Here is a 23313-nt window from a genome sequence, read left to right on the forward strand (position 1 = left end):
TGCCCAAGGGGTAGAGCCCCAGAACAGACCAGCATCCTGTTCTGTGCTGAGAAGTGTACCGAGATGCATGGGGATAATGAGAGGCACAGATATACACTGTCAGACTCTTGGCACAAGGAGGTCCCCAAAAGCGTCCACGCCACTCTTCCTCACTCCCTATCTCCTGGCCTACCATCCCATGAGTTGGGAAGTCCTTCTCTACTTCTAATCTTCGTCCCTCAAGCTGCAGCCATTGGGAGACGTGGGGAACCACCCTGGAGCGGAGGTGCTTATGGTAGCAGCCTGTGAAGCTCCAGGGTGGGGCAGGAGTGGAGGATGGTGAGGGGGAGGGCAGGAGAGGGCCGGGACAGCTGCCTGCCCTCTCCACGCCAGGTGCCACGTGCTGTGGTGTGGCTGGCTCCTGCTCTGCTGTTTACCAGCTGGGAGCGAGAGCAGGAGGTAGTGCCAGGGAGCCGCCCCACTGCATCTTGGCCCCTGGCCAGCCAGCCTGTTGGGTAACTAGGAGAGCCAGGCCCAGCTAATCAAACTCTGGACCAACGCTGTGCAGGAGAGAAGTGGCCTCCAGGACCCACACCAGCCCCATTCTGTCCTAAAGCCTTTGGCAGAGCCCTTCCTCAGTGCAGGCCCACCCAGTCCAGGGGCTCTACTTCCTCTCATGGTACAGAGCAGCAGCTCTCCAGGCCTCTCCCCTCCTCCGCACCCCCATGCTCCTCCAGCCTGCAATGTGCCCCCAACAGACCAAGAAAATGTGGAGGCATCAGGAAGCCAGGGAATTGTAGGGAAGGGCAGCGAGGTGCAAGGGCCAAGCAGGCAGAGGCCTCAAGAAGCTGAGGGACTGTGGGATGAGTCTGACCTCATCCCGGAGAAGCAGCACATGCCCCACACACATACTGCTGCCCCCCCGGAGAAGCCATCCCCTCCCCATCTCCCCTGCTCTTGTCGCCTTTCTTGGTCAGGTAGAAAACACACCATTCCGAAGTCACAAATGCCTGGCTTCAAATCACAGTGCAGCCACTTACTGTCCTGGGGTAAGTCCTTAGGCGAGTCAGTAACAACTTTGAGCATCATGTAGCTTATGGGGAAATCTGGAATAATGGTGGATGTTGGGAGGACTGAAGAAAACCACAGCTTTACATAAAGTGCCTGGCAAAGGGCCCAGCACACAGTAGGTAAATGCTCCTCCCCTTGCCTTCACTTCTGCTGTGTCTCCTCGAGGCTCTAAACTGTTCCTCCAGTCTCTCCCCTTGTCCCTTCCCGCTGCCAGGCCACTCTGCCAGCCACTCCTTTCCCCTGCCTGCTGACGGGCCAGGTGCTCCCTCCCTGCTCCCTCCTCCCTCCCCTGGGCCCTGCTCCCTGCCCTCCTGGGCAGCCAGGGCAGCAAGGACGGCACCCAGGGAGCTGCCCCATGGACAGGGCCCCACAGAGACAGCACCGAGCCTCGCAGGGTAAGAGGCCCAGGGCTCTGCAGGCAGGTGGCAAGAACTTGCCTGGAGGTTCAGAGGAGAGAGAGAGATTGAAAGAGTCTGGTCAAAAAAGCAAGGAGGAGAAGGAGGAAGAGGACGATGACAACGAGACAAAGAAGGAGGAGAGAGATGGGTTGGCAGGGGATATAGGCCAGTCTTGATGGAAACAAGGAGAAGCAGGAGGAGGGGCTCAGGCAGCAGCAGAGGAGGAGATGGTGGGAAGTGTGGGGGAGAAGCAGGAAACATGTGGAGGGGAAAGACAGGGAGCAGTGGAGAGGGAAGAGACAGGTGTGGGGCGGTAGGGGGTGTGTGAAGAGCAGAGCGAGGAAGGTCAGAGTGGGGCAGGCCCTCCGCAGCGTGAGTGCCCCCTGAGAGGAGGTGGTGACCCTCCTTGGGTCAGTGGGCCGAGGGCAGCAGGGGCTGGAAGGCCGGCCTCTCCACCTTCTGCTCCTTCACTGGGGGAGGAACCTGGCCTGTCTTGAGGGGTGACAAGCAAGAGGGTTGGGGGAGGAAGGAACCACACCCTGTCAGCTGCCCATGCCCACTGGCCCAGGAGCATGGGGTTTCATTTCTGCAGAGAATGCGGGGCACCAGCCTGGGGACAGTGAGGGGCAAGGGGCCAGGCAGTCCTCGGGCCTCCCGTGGTCTAACAGAGACCCTCACAGGAGCAGGATCCACAGCCACATGCTTGGTCTGCCATGAGCACCAAGGAGAGTGAGTGCCGGCAGCTCGGCCACCTGGTGGAGGAGGACATCCACTGCCCGGCAGGCAGCTGCCCAGGGAGCACCCTACCCCAGGACTGCTCTGAGGGGCAAGGCTGGAGGCCAGAGAGAGGGTGCCACGTCAGGGAGGAAGCTGGGTGGGGCTGGTCAGGATCAGGGGGAGTGGGAGGGGCGGATGGAGCCACTCCTTCTCCAGGCAGGGATCGGCAGGGATCATCGCAGATTCAGAGGTTAGGGAGACTACAGGGGGCACAAGGCAGGCCTGCAGGCTTTGCTGGGACAAAAGGCTGGCCTCGTGCTCTATGAGGTGCTGTTGCGTGGTTGTAGGAAACGGACCAAGGTCTAGCAGGGGAAGCCTCTTCCCAGGGGCTCCCTTGGTAGGTGTTCAATAAATGCTATAAATGAATGACCACCCACCTTACCCGCCTGCCACCGCCACTGCCGTGGCATCTTAGCTGAGGCTTTTCCCTCAGCAAGTGCCCCTCGGACGTATGTGCATCCCTGCCCACCCCACATCAACCCCCCGGGGCCCTCTACTGCCCACTCTCTACCTGGGCCGCAGGAAGGGGTTCCCTCCCGGCAGGCTGGTGAGCCAGGGGAGCAGCGGGAAGCAGAGTGGGGTCTATGCTCACAGCTCTCCCTCCTCTGCCTCCAGGCAGCCTCACCCCCTTACTCTCAGCCTGCACACCTCTGGCAGTCCCAGGTGCTTTGGGGCACTAATAAGCAAACAAGAGACTTAAGTCCCACAAGGATGTAACTGGCGCAGAATATTTGTGGTGCATCTCTAACGGGCCAGCCGCTATGGATGGCTCTGGGGGTCACACAATCAATAGGGCAGGCGGCTTCCCAGCTAGCGGGAGAGCCTCACGTTGTGAATCATGACACAATGACAGCAGTTACGGGACAACATGGCTCTAGTGTCGGGAAAGCAAACACCCGGTGCTGAGTGTCAGCACGAGGCCGAGAGAGGGGGGCGGTGGACATGCAGCTTCTGCAGTCGGAAGCTCGAGGGACAAGGGCAAGTTGGCTTTACCCTGAGCAGGGTGTCAGGAAAGGGCATTCGGGGAAGGACGAGCTTGGGGACTGCCGGAGGTAGTGCGAAGCCTAGTGCTTCTGAGGACCCGCAGGGCAGAGAATGAAGACAGGGCTGCTGTGGCAGATGGTCTCGCCTTCTGCTCAGACACCAGGTTCTGGAGGAAGGAGTAGGGTAGGATAGGGCCTATGACAGGGTGGAGGGTGTCTCCCAGGGCCCACCATCTTCAATTTTTGGCCCCAACCGCTCTCTTCTCTTTCCAGAGCTGCTGGCTGCCAAGAAGACCCACACCTGTGAGTAGAAGATTGGGGCAGCACCTGGTGCTGGGTGTGGAGAGACAGCTTAGAAGTCAGGGGGCTCCAGGGGGCATGTGCAGAGGTGGCACTGAGGGAAGCAAGGAAGATGGGGAGCCCAGAGGAGAAGGGATGAAGAAACCTCAAGATCAGGGCTATGGGAGAGGAGGAGGAAGCCTGCCTGCAGAGAGGGAGCACCACAGACACCAGGAGAGGAGAATTAGGAAAGGGATGGGCGGGAGAAAGAGAGGAGGGTGCTGGACGGAGGCACAGGAGCTGGCAGCAGGGAGGAGGGAGACAGGGGCAGCCTCAGGGACTCAGAGAGCCTGCACCACTAGGCTTTGTGGCAGCTGAGCCACGTTTGGTGTTCGTCTTGGTGGTTAACACATCCTGAAGTGTGAACAAGCCAAGCTGTGCAGAGCTGGAGAGCAGGAAAGCTTTCACCTCTGTAGGAAACATGACACACAGGAACACTCCAAGCCCTGAAAGACTGAGGCTACAGCATGTGGGAAGGAGGCTAGAGCTCAGGAAGGACTTCCCAACAGATACTGGCAAATATGCATCCTCTCTGTGGACCTCTCAGCACATCAGATCTACCCACCCCCCCTGGTTTGTGGGAGAAGCTACTCTCCCAGAAAATGCAGCCACTCCACCTCAGTCCCAAAGCTTCTATCACATCAGGGCCATGCATGCCCTTAGCGGCCTGAGGGTGCTCTGGGGGAAGGCCTCCAGAAGCATATGTCCCTGAATCAGTGAGGACCACTCTGGGGCAAGAGAGACCACCTGCATTTCTCCATGGCCTTCCCTTGGGTTACCTCCCAGTTCCTTCTGAGAGCTCGCTGACCCTGCTCTGGCTTCCAAGATTGCTTAGAGCCTCCCTGTTCTAAGCGGAGAAATCTCGGAGGCAACAGCATCCCCTGGTCCCTAGGCCGGGCAGACAGGAGCTGGGGGGCCATCCAGGATGCTTCATCCTCCTGGCTGGAAGGTTGCTTTGCTCAGCATAATCCTGATCAGTGCCTCGCCTGCCCCTAGCCACAGGGCCCCACGGAAATGCTGAGCAGGGCCCTGTGAGGAAAGCAGGTCAAGGAGTGACGTGCTTGTGCTCGTGAGCTGGGGGATGGGAGCCAGGGACCATATGTGGGTGGGGGGGAGAAGGGGGAAACCATGGCCAAGGCTACACCCCTTTCCCCCTTCCCAGCCCACCGGTCCCATGCAACCATGCCCCACCTCATCCCAGGATGTTCTGTGAGGAACCGGGGTGACAGCCCCTCCCCAGTCCACTGCCAGGTCCTGCGCGCCAGAGGCAGGCCAGTGGGAAAGGCCTGTAGCAGACCAAGGAGCTGCTCAAGGCCTGGCAAGATCAGAGACCTCTTAGGAAGTTTGGTGCAGAGAATCTGGAAGGGACTAACTCCCCCAGGCTGGGAGGCTCAGAAAAAGAGGTTCCAAATTGAGACAACCCCAAGAAGGGAGCAACTCAGGAGGGACCCCCAGACCAAGAGAGGGCCTAGCTACTGGAGGGCCCCGAAGAGGGAACCCTCTTCTGAGGGAGACTGGGGGAGCCCATGGAGCAGATAAGAGGCTGAGACAGCCCCTCAGAAGGACCCCCAGGCCAAGAAACTGTAGACTCACATGCCAGAAGACCTCCCAAGCTAAGACACCGTCAAGAGCAGATGTGAACCAGAGAAACCCTCCCCTTCCTTAGGTGGGATTTGGGGCCAGACTGCCTGAATTCAAATCCTAAACCCACCACACACAGCTATGTGTGACCTTGGGCAAGTAATTTAACCTCTCTTCATCTTTGAAATGGGAATAATGGTACCTACCCCATAAAGTATTTTGTGAGTATTAGATAATCCACATAAAACCATAAGAAGTGTTTCTGGCACAAAGTAAACATTATTATTATCACCACCACCACCACCATCATCATCATTGTCATTATCATCATCATCTGCATTCTGATTTCAGTAGTTTTGCTCTTGAGGAAATGTCTGACGGACTAACCCTTCTTGCAGTCAGCGGGTATTTGTCTGATGATTATTCCTGCTGCTATTATCATTTGTTCCCTGGCCTGAGGCATACACCACGTCTGTAGGGAGGGCAGAAGCACGGTGGGCAGCCTCCCAGACTACACCCCACTGGGCAGCTGTTGGCAGTCCACAGGGTCTCAGGTGGCACAGCCACTGCCCCCAGGGCAGACATCCTGTGACTTACCTCCAGAAACATCCCTGTCCCTGCAGTCAGTCACCTGGCAGAGGGTCAGGTTCAGGTCCTCGGTGGGAGGGGGAGTGGGAACATGGCCAGGCTCCTGTGAGCTCCACTCTGGTTCCCCAGCCAGAACTACCTCTGGCGGGTGGAAACAGCTCTTACCACGCGTGGCTGTCGCATGTGGTTTTGGAAGTTTCCAACGCCCCCCTGCAATGGCTGCCCCGCCCCTCACACCCTGCCCCAGGCCCAGATTGGCCACGTGGGGAGCCTGTCATCCTACTTGCTGCACCCCAGAGGGGGTGGGGATGCAGTGGGGGGGTTGTCACTCGGCCACCTGTGTGGTGTGGCTTAAACCCCCCCCACCCCAGCCCAGAAGAACTGGAGAGAGCTGGGTGCAGAGCTGCGGGCTGGAGCTCCACAGAAAGGGCCTCACCCCCAACCCAGCTGCCATCTGTGCCCCCGCCCCGGACCACCCCCGGCTGAGGACAGAGAGCTGGGGCTGTGAAGCCTGAGGCCCAGTCATGAGAAGTAAGTGAATGGGCCACCTGGGAACCGGGAAACCTGGATGGGACGCCAGTGTCAGGCCTGGGCCTCTGGAACTGAACAGTGTGAGCAAAGCTGAGTGCTCTTTCCTCCTGGCAGGGTGTGTCCCGGTCCAGGCCAAGGTCTGTTGGGATGGGTGCAGTCGCTGGAGGCTTGCTCCCTAGGCAGTTTTCTCAGAGCAGGGGGAGATGGGGGCTGTGGAAGATGCCTCTGTCAGGAGTGCTGGAGAGGAGCTGCAGGAGTAGCCGAGGTGCTCTGCCTTTCGCCTAACAAGACTGAGCCCCAATGCGACCAGCGCTTCACCCCAGGTCACACAGCCGCAGCAGAGGGAGGCTGGTAACTGACAGGCACCGTCCCGACTCCCCCTGCAGCGTCCCACCCACCCGCAGTGCCTCCAGCCTGTCCCAAAGTGGGTGAGAGAGGAGCCAGAGGGGTCACTGTACCCCGAAGCTACAGGACAGGGAGGGGAAAGCCAGATTGTCAGGTGGAGAGGGTTAGAAGTCCCAGTGTGTCTGTGTGTCTGTGTGTGTCCCCAGGTTCAGTCACCCACTCAATGAGATGGATATGGCAGGGGAGACGGGAGCAGAAAGCCTTTGGCTTCAGCCCCTTCCTGGCGTGGAGCTGTGGGCCAACAGCTAGTGGGTAGATGTCTGGGGCCCCCATGCCTCCTAGCAGAGCAAGGCTGGGTAAATCAGACGATCCTTGTGTGCATGTAAGGAAAGCTAGAGAAGCTCTCGGAGCAGAGAGCAAATGAGGAATAGGAAGCCCACGTCCCTGTGGCCTGAGGCCTGAGGCAGCCCCAGCCTCAACCTGGGGTCTTCCCACAAACCACAGGAGGGAGGCCATATTGGGTCCTGGAAAGACCCATAGGCCGAGAGTCTAGAGACCAGGTTCTGGTGCCAACTCTGCTACTGACTGGCCACGTAGCCTTAGGCAAGTCACTGGGCCCTGGTCTCCTCATCAGCGAACAAGAGAGCTGAACTTAAAAACAAAACCAGCTTTGGAGAGGCTCCCAGTTCTGAGGACCCAAGACCAAGGTGAGAGCTCTGGTCCCCGAGGTGAGCTTCCCAAAGCTAGTGAAGGTGTTTCAACCCTCCCAGGACAGTTGGAGAAGAGGCCATAGAAAAGAGCGAGCTTGGGACAGAGATCCCAGAGCAGGTATATGGGCTGCGGTGGGTCAGGAGGGGTAAAGAGAAGAGCCAAAGACTTCCACAGGAAGAGAGGCCTTTTGGAGCTTCCGTTTCCTTCCAGCTTCAAATGTTAAAAGACCAATCTCCCCAGAAATGCTCCCCAGTCAGCAAATCCACCCTGGCAAGCAAGGATTGAGCATGCTTCGGAGGTTGGCAGGAGAGCAGGAGCCCCTCCTGAATGAGGAAGCCACTAGGCAGCTCTGTATGATATCCCTCCAACAGCTCCATCCAGGCTGGTAGTAGGAGAGAGGGCCCTTCTATGTGGGGGTAGACGCCCCTGGTCCTTCTCGCTTAGACATCTCTCAGTATCTCACAGTCCCAGCTTACCTGGCTCCCTCCCCCCCAACACATACCTAGTGAGTCCTAGCCACCTCCACGCCCTCTGACCATAGCCAGGGAGAGCCCGTACACCAGGGGCTGGGGACTGTGACACCCCAGAGACCAAGGGGCAGACACACAAGGAGCAGAAACAGACCAGGAAATAAAGAGGTGTAGAGGTCAAACCCAAAGGACAGATTTATGAAATACTTGGGGAAAGAATGATGTCCTGATGGGCTATAAATGGAGAAATACCAGGAAATACCACCCAAACATGATGAAGCCCGAGACAGAGCTGGAGCACCGAAGATAGAGAGGCATAGAGACACAGAGGTTTTGGAGGGAGGGGGCTAGGCAGTAGAGGGGAGGGGGGTGCCGCGTACTGAGTACTGATCGAGGCTAGGAAGTCAGAGAGTGGGAGTTAATGGGGGTTCTGAAAGGATGGCACAGCTCCCTGCCATGGTGACCTGCTGCTAAGTAAAGAGGAAATGTCCATTAGCCAAACAGACTCCCAGCCAGCCAGAGAGACGGCGGCCCTAGTCATCTCTCTCTAAGGACACGGCCAGTGTGGAGCCAAGAGGTGTGAGGCTCCAGCTCTGGGTATGGATGGTGAGGTAGGGGGAAGAGGGGGAGGCGGGCAGGTGTGAGGTCCCATGCCTGTCTTTGCTGTGCCCTGGTCTTTCCAAGGCTGCTCATGATAATGAGAAGTGGTGGGCCAGGAAGCAGTCCGGGCCCCCCGGGTGCCACAGCTCTCATCCTGAGAGCCCAGGGCCACCTGAAGCCTTTACAAAGGACCCCCTCCTTCCTCGCACCACCCTGAAACCTATGCCTTTTCCCCTCCTCTCATTCCTAACAGGAACCACCCCCCCTCCACCTCCCAGCCTAAGGTACTAGAAGCTGGAGCATCCCAGCCTGTCCCAGCACAGGGAAGCCTGGGCGTTGGGTTCCACCCTCCCAGCGGCTCCCTCCCCTCCCCTGCCTCTGCCCCTGACTCAAACAGGGAACAGGGACTTTCCCACGCTGAGAGCCCTGTAAGGAAGGCAGCCCTGGGGTCTCCTCTTATCCTCCCTGGCTAGTCCTTTCTGAGATCTAATCTCTACTCCTGCGCCTGCAGTGCTGTCCTGGGACTCTGGGCTCAGAACAGATGGGCATGTCTATTTGAGGGGAGGGACAGTTACAGGGCAGGGCCTCAGACCCAGAGCCAGTGTCCCTGGGTTCTGTATCTCCCAGGATGGCAGACCCTTCTGGAAAAGGAGACCCAACCCTGGAGGCAGGGAAGCCGCTGACTGTGACTTGGGGCTCCCACTCCTCAGAGCTTCCTCCTGGTGATTCATCCCCTCCCCACCATTCACCGGTTGTTTTCACTCAATTCTTTTGTTTCCCCTCCTTTCTCCCGTCCCAGACTGCGGGGGTGGCGGGGGCACCAGGAGGGGTTTCAGGTGGCTGGCTGTCTTTGGTGGCTTTTCAGAACCCCAGACTCTCCCTCGCCCACCTGAGTCTTAGCGTCAATACTTTCTCAGCCCTAGGATCTGGGTGTATCAGCAAAACATCCTTGCCCTGACTTGGGAGGAGTGTTCACCAGGTAGAGAACTGCTCCTCTCCTGGCACTCCACCCCCTGCCCTCCCCCTCCTGCTCCCCTGGGCTGCCACCCACCGCGTGGTTTCCAGCTTTGCAGAAGCTGCGGGAAGGAGAGCTGAGAAAGGAGGGAGGCTGTTGACAGGCTGGGGTACACAGGGGACCCCTGGCCAGAGTTGTGGTCTCTGTGCAGGTGGGGGTGGGGGGAGCCGAGCTAAGAAAAGAGATGCATCCCTCTTTCCCATTCACCCATTCATTTCTGCAGAGGCCTACTAAGATGTGTGAAAGCCAGTCCACACTCCCAAAGGAGCTCAGTTGGGTGAGGAGGGCTGTTCCACCTTGGCCTTGGAAGCCTGCCCCAAGACCTGAGTAGAGGCAGGAGGAGGTGGGCACCACAGAAGAAGACCCGGGACAGATAGAACCATGTGTCTGTGGGTCTTTACACTGGATATGAGTCCTGGCTTTAGTTCCATGGTGGTGGTGGTGGTGGGGGGGTGTCTTCTCTGAATTCTGTTCCCACCCCACCTCCACACTTCACACTTTCCCCTTGCAGCCAGTAACCTTGGCCCCATCCCATTTCCTTGATGCACTTGGGCATCTCATCCTTACAGGGTGTATAGCTTACTATACAGTTGAGAGAACTGGGCTCTCGAGTTACAGAGACCTGGGTTCAAATGCCAGATATGCCGCTTTGGACTGTGTAACCTTAGTCGAGCGCCTTGCTCCCTCCTGGACTACTTTCTCATCTGTAAAATGGGCACAATACAAGTAATACCTACTTCTCAGGGTTGTCGTAATCATTCATGAAACATGTATCCAAAGCCTGGCACAGAGTAAGAATTCAGCCAAGGCTTACGTCTGTTATTACTATCCCCCCTTATTCACTGACCATGGGAGAAAAGGAGAGAGAACAAGAGAAGGCAGGCTCAGCTGGAGGCTGACAAAGCACCAGGAGGAGATAAGGACCCTCTGGCTCCTCTGACTCCATCCACTCTCCAGCAGGGCTAGGGAAGTTTCTGGGGTTGCAGAGGAGAGACCCCCCTGGGCTAGAGCCCCTCCTTTGCTCCTACCACTTCCTCTCTGAGGTATAGGGCACCTGGATGGGGCCCAGGGCTGGCTTCCTAAGGGGGCACAGGGCCAGGCTCTGGATGCATTCAGAGAGCGCTATCAATGAATCTCACAGCTGTGGGAAGGGCGAGGTTAGAGGGATTGGAGGGAGGGGAAGGCAGACCACCTCCTCTCTGCCTCTCCCGTATTTCCACACGGAGGAGATGCACATAACAAGCTCCCTGGGGATACTTCAAGTCGCTGAAGGATCCAGAAGAGGTTCGTTTTCTTTTCCCAGTACCGTATCAGAATGAAGCTTTAGAGGTCTCACAGGCTGAGGAGAAGACACAAGAATGGGCTGAGGAAAGGATGGCCAACCCCACCCCCGAGGAGCAGCGCCTGGCACAAAAATGTCACAAGGGACTAAACTCTTGCTCCTCAAAAATGTAGGCTGAGGACCAGCAAGCCTGGGCATCAACTGGAGCTCGTCCAAATGCAGGATCCGGGCCCTCAGACCTGAGGAGGGACCAGCTCACAAAATGTTCACAAGCCCCTTGGCTGATCTTGTTTGAAACGCAAAGTGCTAGAGCCGCGCAGTCATTAGATGCCTTGGGAGCTTTCAAAGCACAAAGGCACTCCTGTCTCCTGGGAGGATTTCCTTTGATGGGCCTGGAGAGAGCAGCAGCTAGGTACAAAGCCCTTCCTGAAGCAGCGGGGGCCGCAGGGGCTGGCCTAGAAGGGCCTGACCTTTGCTTGGTTGAGTTCCTGGCACTGTCAGGCCCTTAGATGGTAAGTTCCTGGCAGGCCAGGCTCCAGGGCAACAGTTTGAGTAATCCTGTGATTACTCAGCTCCCCCTCCCCAATCTGGGTTCCCATCACCTGCAGCTTCAGGCAGGAGCTTAGGGGTAGGTTGAAGGTGAGGGATCCGAGGTGTTTTTCAGCTCCTGCTCACCCCACTGCCACCTCTGCCAGCCCTTCCCGTTCTCTCCCCTCCCCGCCTCCACAGTCACACTCATGCGCACCGGTACTTTCTCTTTGAGGTTTCAGGCAGATGGCATTGAAAGGGGTACAGGTGGCAGGGGAAGGAGGTAGCAGTGGGAGCTGAGGGCCTGATGCTGCAGACAGGGCCAGGGGCAGGGCGTTGGCGCTGGGACATCACTGTGGGTTTTCCTGTGTTTTTGCACCTGTCTCTCCATCTTGGGGTCTAAGTCTCTGTTGTCTGCCAAACCTCTTGGTCTCTTTAGCTCGGAGGCTACAGTGTCTGGCACTCCTACCTCAGGACGTCTGACTCTGCGTTTCTGTCTCACTGTGTACCTCTGTCTTGGGACCATGGTTAGGAAACAGTGAAAGGTGGCTGGACTGGTGGCTGGGGTCCAAACGTCAGCGCCCCCGCCCCCCAACAAGCGCAGGTATTTGTGAGGGGGGTCCAAGGCTGGCCACATCATCCCATGAGAAGAGCAAGGTCTCGGTTACAGCATTGTGAGGTTCCTCAGGCTGGGACCAGCAGTGGGTCAGGGAGACATGTGTCTGGGTCACCTGTGTGGTTGGCGCGCGCACACACACACACACGCACACGGATGTGGCTCTGGGAGAAGGGAAGAGGCAGGGAGGCCTGTGGTTGACTGCTGGGCTGGAGTCCGAGTTCCCACTGTGGCTTGGCCTAATCTCCCCTCTGCTTACTTTTTTGGGTGACCCACGTTGGTTTCTCCCCTCTCTGGGCTGAGGGTTCCTGTGGAGAGAGGTTCGAGCTGTCGGAGGGGAAGGTGTGGAGACAAGCACAGACTGTACAGGGCACAAGTGCTTCTTTTGGGCCTCGGGTACCCACTGTGTGTCTTTACCTTCAGCTCTGCTCTATGGTAACAGGTGCACATAGAGTTTGCCTCTTAAACACAGTGCTTTCCACAGGTAATATTGTCACGCCTACCGTCCTACCTACAAACATCCCATGGACAAACAATGTTATTTTTTATTCTCATGTCACTGACAAAGGATCCTAGGCCTAGGGAATCTAAATGACTTGACATGCAGGCGCCTCCAAATTTTCTGCCTCGTTTCCAGCTACCAATCCCCTCTTGTTCTTTCTTCCCTTCCATGCATTCCAATCTGCTCATTTACTGGAAAGGATCTGAAAGGCTCACTTGCCATCTGTCCCCAATGATCACAGCCTCCTGGGTGGGTGCTGGGCAGGCAAGTGAGGGTTGGGACAGGGGAGAGAATGGACTCCTCATGGAAGAGATTCAGATACCCATGGACCCTGTCCCCCATAAGGAGGCAGCTGCTTACACTGGCTCAGCTAGAAGCCAGCTTGAGGGGACAACAGTTTCAAGAGGAGAGAAATGAAATTTCAGAGGGTGGTGGGCAAGCCACAGTCCCTCTCCCCACCTCTCATCAGAAGGCCCTCCAGATGACCACAGTCCAGGCCTGGGCCAGGCATGGGCCATGCACTTATGGGAACATAGGCCTGCCCTATAGGCCCTCAGGGTGGGACATGGATGGGGGCACGTCAGACCTAGTCAGGGCTATATTCCTAGACCACCTTTCTGGCCCACTCCACCCGAGCCTCCCCGCTCAAAGGAGAGACCACAGGGCCCCAATGGCAGAGAAGAGACCCCCTACCCACCTTGGGATGGGTGAAGACCTCCAACACAGTGGGAATCCCCACTCCCCTTCAAAGTTGAGCTGGGAAGAGGCCAAATGCTGGTCCCTGAACCTCAGTAGAGAGCCATCGGCATTGACAGGGACAGGGAAAGTAGAGGAGAATCTGGAGCCCTGGGAGGCCACAGTGAGCTCAGTGGGCAGCAGGCATCCTACTGGCCAATGAGCAAACACGAACACACGAACAGCCGGGCGTGCCTGCTGGCTCAGGCAAATGTGCCCACTGACTCACAGTCACATGGCCTTCCATGTGTATGCATGCCTTAACATGCCCACTGATGTATGTACCCCCAAAGCTGTGTACACTGAACAGCATGATGGAAAGCAAGGGAGCTAGGGTGTAAACCCCTCTCTGGGGCAAAGTAGCTGCATGAATCTGGACCAACAACCTTACCTCATCTGTCTATTCCTTCACTTGGAAAGGAAAAAAATTGAATGAGATGGTCTCTAATCTCAGCCAAAGGTAACATTCATGACTTGTGCATACGACCGGACCCAGAGGGCCTTGTACACACATGAACATACGCACTGTCATGTGTCGATGCACACAGAGCTGACCACGCGCTGCGCCAGGGCCAGGGGCCTGGGCACCCTGGTTCAGTCTCTCCCTGGATCGCCAGCATCTGACAATCTGACAGACATGGCTTGTTGAGGGCTCTCCTGGGCTCCACCTTACTTCTCCTGCCCTCTCTGGGCCCCGCCCTGTGGACCCGATCCCTGCCCAGCGGGTGCCTGAGGCTTCACAGGCCGGCTGAGGATGGCTGGCATCTCTAGGCAGTCCCCAGGTGCCTCCTGCCTTGGTGCACCACATCCCCCCACCCCCATGCCTCACCCACTGCCCTCAGGAGCAGAGCCTGGTGGGGGAGGGTGGCCTAGAGGAAGCCCCTTGGGCGGGAAGCAGGTGTTGTAAAGCAGCGAGAACTCCTGGCTCCTCAGGCAGAAGGGAGGCAACTGGAGGTTTTCAACTTAAAGGGCTGAGCAGGTGGTCTCTCTGCAGCCGCCTCATCTGCCCCTGCAGAGCTGACACAGCTCCTGGCTACCCTGTGAAACCCAAAAACAGCCTCCTTGGACCCCTGGCTGAGCAGCTTTCGGCACTTCACTTCTTCCATTTTGCAAGAGGGGAAGAACAAACCTGAGTGGGGGTGGGGGGGAAGCACCAAGTCCCACCGTGTCCCTGTGTCTACAGCCCAGGACATGGGGGCTGAGGCAGGTAAGGTTCCTGGGATGACTCCTGTTCTTTCTCTCTTCCAGCGCAAATCGAAGTGATTCCTTGCAAAATCTGTGGAGACAAGTCATCTGGGATCCACTACGGGGTGATCACCTGTGAGGGATGCAAGGTGAGCCTGTGCATACGTGCACGCACAACCGGGTATCTTCCAGCATGAGGAGAGGGGGCCCTGTGGCCTCTGCTCTGACTCCAGGGACAGTCTCCTGAGGCGGCTAGGGAGCAGCTTAAGAGTGCCCTACACAGGAGGGCCTGTCTTAACCTGGGGACATGATTGCCTGGCAAAATGTAATCGTGCTAAGAGAGGGGAGGAGAGAAAACTGGTTGTCGGACCTGGGGAAGCTAGGGCCAGAGCCTGGGCAGGGAGCCCTGGGGACGGAACTGGGCCTGGCCAGGACTGCAGCCCAGGTCTCTGCCTGCCTCCCCCAGGGTTTCTTCCGCCGGAGCCAGCAGTGTAACGTGGTCTACTCCTGCACCCGCCAGCAGAACTGCCCCATCGACCGCACCAGCCGAAACCGATGTCAACACTGCCGCCTGCAGAAATGCCTGGCACTGGGCATGTCCCGAGATGGTGAGGCCACGCAGGCAGCCCCGGGGGGTCTCTCCGGAGTCTCCAGGGCAGACATCACCCTGTAGACACGTCCTTCTGTGGGGCACGGGCTGACCAAGCACCAGAGGTCTTTGTGGTCCCCCGCCCTCCTTTCCCCAACTTCCCAGACTCCTCATCTTCTTCTTTCTGGGATGGATTCTCCTCACCCCCTTTGCCTGTGGCCCACACACCATCCAGCGGCCACATCCTGCCTCCTGCTCCATGGCTCCAATACCAGCTCCATCTTCCTGGTCTCCTATCCCCGTGCTACAACATGACACAGTGGCTAGGAACGGAGCCAGAATCAGCCCGAGAACCGCCTGGAAGGCATGAGGGTAGGGAGGGCGGCTGCTGTTCCTAGTGCCTCTCTCCTGGGTCCTCGCCCTCTGCCTCCACGAAGCCCCCCATCACGACCACAGAGGGAGCCCAGGGCGGGGCTGGGGGAGGCATGAGGTGATGAGGAGCCAGAAAGAGGCTGTCAGCACTTTTCAGCGCCCAAAATAACAAAGTGAAAGGAAACACGCAGGGGTGCAAAGGGGCAGGCGGGGCGAGGGGCTGTACCCCCACACCTGGGAGGGGTGGGGGGAGTGAAAAGGCAGGAAAGAAAGAGCAGAAGAGGATGTTCAGAAACAAGCCGCGGAGCCTGGGTTGGGCTGTGGTGAGTATCTAGGTCACCAGGGAGCCTGCAGGCCTGACCACAGGGAGACCTGTGTTCTCAGCTCTCCTCTTCCTCCGACCCTACTAGATGGGCGAGGTGACCCCAATACAGCTCGAGCCCCCCCCCACTGACTCGACCACCCCCCAGCCCCAAAATCAGGAGGCCACAGTCCTCAGTCCAGACTTACTGCTTGAATTCTGCTCCTGGCAGAAGCTGGTTTCCAGCTGGGAGAGTTTGCTTGGGAGACCGAAATGCCTGGACTGGACCAACCCTGCGGCAAACACCTGCAGGAGGTGGGAGGGGTGTCGAGCAAAAGTGGGGGTCCCTGAGGGAAGTTATTATGCCACACTGGAGAAGCTCTGCTCGGAACCAGCTATTCAGGGAACAGCAAATGAATTCTGTAATGATCAAAATGCCTGTCGATGCTGCCCTGTCCCCTGCGCTCCTGCCTTGAAAACTCCTGATCCCCACCTCTTTCAGCTGTCAAGTTCGGCCGCATGTCCAAGAAGCAGAGGGACAGCCTGCACGCCGAGGTACAGAAACAGCTGCAGCGGCAGCAACAGCAGCAGCGAGGACAGGTGGCCAAGACCCCACCAGCGGGGGGCCAGGGAGCTGACCCCCTCGCCTGCCCCATAGGGCTCCCAGATGGGCAGCTGCCCCTGGGCTCATCACCTGACCTACCCGAGGCCGCGGCCTGCCCCCCTGGCCTCCTGAGAGCCCCAGGCTCCGGCTCCTCCTACCCCAGCAGCCTGGCCAAGGCTGGGCCCGACAGAGCCTCGTACCACCTGGAATACAGCCCCCAGCGGGGTAAGGCTGAGGCCAGCGGCGGCTTCTACGGCACAGGCAGCCAGCTGAGCCTGGAAAGATGCGCACTTCACTTTGAAGATGCCAGGCCTCCTGGGCTGGAGGAGCCAGGACGGGGCCCAGACACCTACTGTAGCCCCAGTTCCCACAGCGCCTTGGAGGCATCCTATGCCTCCCTGATGGAGACTGGTGAGCAGCTGGGCAACAGGGAGGGTAGGGATGATGAGGGGGGCCCCAGTCAGCATCCTGTGTACACTAAACATGAGGCTAAGGGTGCTGAGGGGCCAAGGAGGGGAGGCAGAGCGAGGGGAGGCCAGGCTGAGGAAGGCCCTCAGCATGCATAGGGTAGCAGCTGGCTGAGATGGAGCCCATGCCCTTCCTCCTCTGGCCCCAGAGCACCTGGTACAGAATGTTTGTAAGTCCTACCGAGAGACGTGTCAGTTGCGGCTGGAGGACCTGCTACGGCAGCGCCCTAACATCTTCTCCCGGGAGGAGGTGGCCAGCTACCAGAGGAAGGTGAGGCCAGGAGACCATGTGGGAAGGGCGCAGGGGAGTGCAGAGGTGGCTATCTGCATGTCCATCACAGATAGACACGAGTGTGTCCCCACTTTTAAATATAGGGTGTGTGTGTGTGTGTGTGTGCGTGTGTGTGTGTGTGTGTCTACACCCTAGCAGATGGGTGAGGGGTTGTCCTTGGCCCCTGCCTATTAACGTTTTGTCTGGCCTTCATCCTACCTCCTCCAGCACCCAGACCTTGGTGTGTGCAGCCCTTGGTATACTCCCCTTCCCTGTACCCTCTCAACGACAGCAGTAGTCAGAACGCTGATTACCGTTTGTCAAGCACCCCTTCTCTGCCGGGCACTGTGCTAAATGCATCACAGAGATCATCCTCTACCCTTCCAATGGCAACCTGTGAGGTTGGCATTTATTTCTGTTTTTAACAGACTGGGAAGCGGAGCTCAGAGAAGTTAACAGACTTACTCTAGGTCACAAAGTAGTGCAGCCACAGGCACGTTCAGATCCACAGGGCTCCAAGGTTTATGCTCTTTTTCATCATACTCTTGACAAGACCACCTGTTCTAAAAAACACCCACTTGGCACGGAATTTTTGTCACTCTACGTTATTAAGACCTTTAGGTAGGTCTTTTCGGGGAGAGGGGTCAGTATGTCCTTCTCACTTCAACAGAATGCAAGCTCTTTGAGGCAAAGCTGCATCTCAGATGTTTTTTTATTTCACCATGACGGCTGAGTGCCCACGGCTGGTGGGTGCTCGGTGAGTGCGACCCACGTGTACATCTGTGCTAGGACAGGCTAAATAGCCAGAGAGGAGAGTGTGAGAGTTCTGAACCTCAGCCTGGGCTCCCAGGGGCCTTGGGAGGGTGGCAGGGTCATAAATGGGGCAACCGCAGGACCCTCCTCCTTTGCAGTCCATGTGGGAGATGTGGGAACGCTGTGCCCACCGCCTCACCGAGGCCATTCAGTACGTGGTGGAGTTCGCGAAGAGGCTCTCAGGCTTTATGGAGCTCTGCCAGAATGACCAGATTGTGCTTCTCAAAGCAGGTGCCCAGGGAGAGTGGGCTGGCCTGAAGGGGGGGCAGAGCATGGGGGGTGCTGAGCGGATGGAGGTGGCTTAAAGCAGGATATGGAGGGGCAGAGCTTCCTGGCTTCATGACACCGGCCTGCATGTCCCCCTCTCTCCCCAGGAGCAATGGAAGTGGTTCTGGTCCGGATGTGCCGGGCTTACAATGCTGACAACCACACAGTCTTTTTCGAAGGCAAATACGGTGGCATGGAGCTGTTCCGAGCCTTGGGTGAGGGGCAGAGGGAACGAGAGGCGGGAGCTGGATGGCAAGCCCATCTAAAGCTTCAAGACCAGGCACCCTCTTTTCAGGGCAGATCCCCCCTGTACTCCGGACACCTAGAGGGCGAGTGGCCTCACCCACCTTGCTCATCCTTTAGTTTTCTCTCCCTCAGGCTGCAGCGAGCTCATCAGCTCCATCTTTGACTTCTCCCGCTCCCTGAGTTCCTTGCGCTTTTCTGAGGATGAGATTGCTCTCTACACGGCCCTGGTCCTCATCAACGCCAGTGAGTGTCGTTGGGCTTGCCTAAGGGACAGTCAGGCGGCAGGGGAGCCATGGAAATGGGTCTGGACCTTCAAGTGTGGTTAAATCTGGGAAATCGCTTTAAAGAGCAGAAAGAAGATTCAGAGGAGCCTGAGAGGGGGAAACACCCTCCAAGGTGGAGTTGGAGAGAGGGGAGGCGGGGAGCCGTGAGGATGAGAGGAAGTGGGCCACCTCCCAGAGACAAGTTAGTTTTGCTCATGAGCTCATGTCAGCGAGTCCAATGTGGCCACACACTGGAATCACCTGGGGAGTTTTAAAAAGTGATTCTCGGGCAGCCCCGGTGGCTCAGCGGTTTAGCGCCACCTTCAGCCCAGGACGTGATTCTGGAGACCCGGGATCGAGTCCCATGTAGGGCTCCCTGCATGGAGCCTGCTTCTCCCTCTGCCTGTGTCTCTGCCTCTCTCTCTGTGTGTCTCTATGAATGAATAAATAAAATCTTTTAAAAAAATAAAAAGTGATTCTTCCCCAGACTCCACTCCCAGAGACTCTGAGGTCATTGATCTGGGGTACAGCCAGAGCACCAGGATTTTTAACAGCTTCTCCAGGTGATTGTCATGTGCCACCAGGCTCGAGAATCGCGGCTCTGTGTGAGCTGATTTTGAGACTGTGCACCATAATGGCAGGACTCTGGATCCGCACTCCGCTGGAATGGAGTGGGCTGGGCAGAGCCAGGGAAGGCTATATATTCAGAGACCCTGGAGAAGTGCTACTAACCTGAATTTACAGATCGAGATAATCTGTTGTCTGGCTCTGCCAACGAGCAGAGACCTAAACTAGAAATAAAGACGTAAAAGATGACTTCTGGCTATTTTATGGAGTCAGGGCCAAAGGTGGTTTGTCTTTTGAAGTTAGCCACAGACTGCTGCAGAGGCCCGGGTGCTGGCCTAGGAGACTTCACCAAGGCCTTCTGCTCTCTGGGCTCATCCTTGGCTAGGGGATGGAATCCCTCTCATTTTTCCCCCACAATGGAATTCTAGCATTGAATGGACTATGTGAGGTATCAGGGTACCAGGGAGAAGGCCACTTGGAGTCAGTCTCTCCCCAGTTTTCCTTATAGACAGCTAGCCAAGCCCCAGGCCCCAGAGTTTTCATGCTCAAACCAGGACGCACACGCAATCAGCCTAGAAGGCCGCAATCCAGCACAGATGCCCAACATGATACAGCCTTCCCCCTTCCAGGAGAAGTTAATGTCCATGTTCTTTCTTGTTCTTGTGATGGTCCCACGCCTTCCTCCAGACCGTCCGGGGCTCCAAGAGAAGAGGAAAGTAGAACAGCTACAGCACAACCTGGAGCAGGCTTTTCATCACCATCTCTACAGGACTCACCGCCAAAGCATCCTGGCAAAGGTAGGATGGCAGTCCCTGAGGGGGAAGAGGTCAGGCCCTTCACCCCAGCTGGGACACTGGGGCTCTGAGGGCACAGAGGAGGAAGTACTTGAGCCCCACATCGTTTTAGAGGGCTCGTGGCAGAATGGGGAGTAAGGGGATGGGCCGGGCCGTCACTTCCATGTGGAACTTCCAGATTGAAAGTTAGGAGAATCTGGAATTGGGAGGAAGCCCCACCCGGAAATAATCTGGCTTTAATAGAGCCAGTGCTCACTCAGCATCTCTTTGTACAAGGCACCATGGAACAGAAAGATACAGGGAGGTGGTCCTTGCCCCCACCCAGGGTCTTTAGTGTGGTACGAAGAAGAGGCCCATGTCCCAATAACTCTAATACAGGGTGGTATACGGTATTAGATACGATAGTCATACCATTAACAAGGTGCTACCACAGACATGCTGTCATCCTCAGGGTAACTCGATCAATAGGACAGGTATTAAAATCTCTCTTTAGTGATGAAAAAATTTAAGTGACTTGTCCAAGTTTGCCTGATTGGTAAGTAATAGATGCAAGATTCAATGCCAGTGCTCTCCCACGGAATCCCTGCACTCCTGGTAGGTTACTTTGATAAGAGATATTGGGGAAATGTTAATGGCGGCACAGAACAAGGGATTAAAAATAATTCAGGGTAAAAGGAGAGGGTCATACACGCAATCCTAGGGAAGGCAGCATTTAAGGTAGGCCATGAACATGTCGGATTTTAACGGACATTCATGGGGGTGGGGCAGGCATTCCAGACTACGGGAACAATCAGCAAAAATAAGGAGGCAAAATAACACATATATGTGGAATAGCTTGTGGTACATTGTGACTAAAGCATAAGATTGGGAGCTGGCATTGATTGATGAGGGCAGGGAAGGAGTAGAAGACCAGCTTGAAATTAGGTCAGGTAGCAAATCAGAGAGGACATTCAGTGCCATCTTAAAGAGTGAAGGCTTTACTTCCAGGCAATGAAGAGCTCTGAAGGCTAGAGAAATGATGTCATCAGACCTATTATTTAGGCAATTTAATTTGGAACCAGTGTCAAGGAACCATTTATATAATCGTTCAAGCAATGGGCTCTTGCTATGTGCGGGGCACAGTGAGTGCTAGGTGCCGAGGATAGAGAAAGGACTTATACACACCCTATGTCCTGAAGAACTTCAAGTCCAGTTGGACAGGTTGGAAGGGCAGACTGGAGCCTGGGGAAACATCTGGAAAGCAGATCTGGTTGGCTCCACCTTCAGAATACAAACCCTCCACCGTCACCCCTCTCCTTTGCCAGCTACCAGTTCTCACGTGGCCTGTTAGAGAGGTCCCTGGTCGTCCCTCCTCCGTCCTGCAGCAGCCACACAGCCCAAGTCTCCGTCCTGCTGAGCGGCAACTCTAGGTGCTATTACACAGAGGGAAGGACCCTAATCCAGGGAGAGGTAGCTAGGGAAATATTCCCAGAGGAGGGACACTTGAAACTGAGGAAGAATTAGTCAGGCAAAGAAGAAATGGAAAGGCATTCCAGATGAGAAGGGCTTCCAGAGCACGAAGGCCAAGAGGCATGTGATAGAACACAACGGCCGCAGGGTCTCCGTATCATAAGGGCAGAAACTGTGATAGTATTTACCAGGGTTCATTTTAGGAGTAGCAGGGGTCCACTCAGAAAACATGCACCCCTCCCGCAGCAGCCCTCGCTTGCTTCCAGTTTCCTGAACACATTCCCCCAGCCCCCACCCGCCATGGGATCTAATCCAGCCACTCCTCCAGAGCCAAGTGCAGAGGGGAAAGCAGGAGGATTTCCCTACCCAGGAAGGAGAGGACATCGGTGCTCTGGGGAGAAGGCTGGAGTACTGACCCTCCTCCCCTGTTAACCCGTCTCCAGCTGCCGCCCAAGGGGAAGCTTCGGAGCCTGTGCAGCCAGCATGTGGAAAAGCTGCACACTTTCCAACATCTCCACCCCATCGTGGTCCAAGCCACTTTCCCTCCACTCTACAAGGAACTCTTCAGCACTGAAATCGAGTCACCTGAAGGGCTGTCCGAGTGACCTGAAGAACGGACTCCTTTCCCTCCCCTTGAGCCTACTGGCCCTCTTCCCTGGATCTCCTCCCACCTTCATATTTTTCTTACCTGTGCCCCGGGAGGGTGGTCTCCGCCTATTCTCTAGGGATGAGCAATTGCTGAGACTGGCTTTCTGCCCACAGGCGTGCCTGGCAGTGGGCCAAGAGCCAGAGGGTGGTGATGAAGGAACACCATCTCCAGCCTCAGCGTTGTTGCATCTGCTCTCCCATGACCCTTCACCCCCAGCTTCTGAGAGGCCTGGGGTGGCACATAAGGACCTCTAGGAGGACCATGGTGTCCTCAGGACACCAGGAGAATCCAGTCGACTCTGGGCTCAGAAGCTAAGAATAGGACTTTAAAATACCTCATTGCATTTCCCTGTGGGCTTTGGCTGGGGATATGTGTCAAGCTCAGAGACCGGCAGCTGGAGCCCAGAAGGACCTGTATATAACATGAATCCAGATCTTTAGATTTTCTGCCTTCCCCCTTCCTCTCAGCTCAGCAAGGAAGTGGTTGGGCGCCCTGCCCTTTTCCCGGGGTCTAAAAAAAAAACTAGATATGTGGAGGATAAGGATGGGATGGGGGGATGGGGCTGGGATAATTTTTTTTTTTTTTTTATGGAATTTGGGTATAGGGATAGAGTACAATGGAGGCCAAGAGCATCATAGATAGAATTAGAACTCAAGTCTCTTATGTGCACTTTAGAAATAGACTTTAGGGGTCAGCACAAATCTGATGGGAGACACACATCCACATGCAGGTGAAACACAAACACTCACAAACTCAAACTGCAATTATGCGTCTCTGTAGACTCATTTAATCTGACACAATTTTTGTCTTCTTTGAGGTCACAGCTCAGAGGCACTTGTGGCCTCAGGGAAAAAGTCCCGTCCTGAGGGACCCCAGAACATTTTCATGGTACACCAACCTTAGACTGGGGGATGCCCAAACTCAATCCCAGCCCCAGCTGTCTTCTAGCACAAGGAACCCCAAAAGAAGAGACGGCTGCGCACTGGTCAGCCAGATGCCCCAGACAGACCCTTGGAAGAGTCCTCCTGTCATCATGGAGAAAGAAGCCAGACACAATTTCATCCCAACTCCCGCAGGGAGGAGACCAGGGAACAGGACACACACCTGTTTTTCTGGCTGGGATTGTGCCCCTGAACTTCTCTTGGCTTTACAAATCGCTGTGAGCCCTCCTCTGAGGGATAAACAGCAAGTGATGTGGGGGTGTTGTGTTCCTCTCAGGGGAGGGCTTTAGCTGGCTAAACATAAACCCCAACTTGGGCTATTCTTTATAAAATGATTTCAAAGGCCAGAGGTGTGTGTGGCAGGGGCAGGAGTGGGGTTCTTAAATCAGATTACAGACAAAGAGCTCTCCTGTCTCATTCCCTTGGGGGAGATCCAGGCTTCTAGCCAAGCAACACATGAATATCATAAGGATTGAAGCCCCTG

The 23313-nt window shown here is 56.3% G+C and overlaps 1 protein-coding gene across 2 annotated transcripts; it reads left to right on the plus strand.

Annotated features, from left to right (window-relative positions):
* The first annotated feature begins 1335 nt into the window (after positions 1-1335).
* On the plus strand, positions 1336-23176 carry RORC (RAR related orphan receptor C). 2 transcript variants are annotated; one of them, XM_077916219.1, is made up of 11 exons: positions 1336-1445; positions 3482-3511; positions 14300-14385; positions 14703-14844; positions 16001-16513; positions 16719-16840; positions 17752-17884; positions 18028-18135; positions 18299-18409; positions 19684-19793; positions 21683-23176. In XM_077916219.1, exons 1-11 carry the CDS (start codon positions 1406-1408, stop codon positions 21842-21844), a joined length of 1557 nt encoding a protein of 518 aa, XP_077772345.1. In that variant the 5' UTR covers positions 1336-1405; the 3' UTR covers positions 21845-23176. The 2 variants fall into 2 exon arrangements, with proteins under 2 accessions (XP_077772345.1, XP_077772346.1); XM_077916220.1 differs by lacking the exon at positions 18028-18135.
* The last annotated feature ends 137 nt before the right edge of the window (positions 23177-23313 follow it).

Source organism: Canis aureus, chromosome 12 (assembly GCF_053574225.1).
Source record: "Canis aureus isolate CA01 chromosome 12, VMU_Caureus_v.1.0, whole genome shotgun sequence".
NCBI classification, from domain to species: Eukaryota; Metazoa; Chordata; class Mammalia; order Carnivora; family Canidae; genus Canis; species Canis aureus.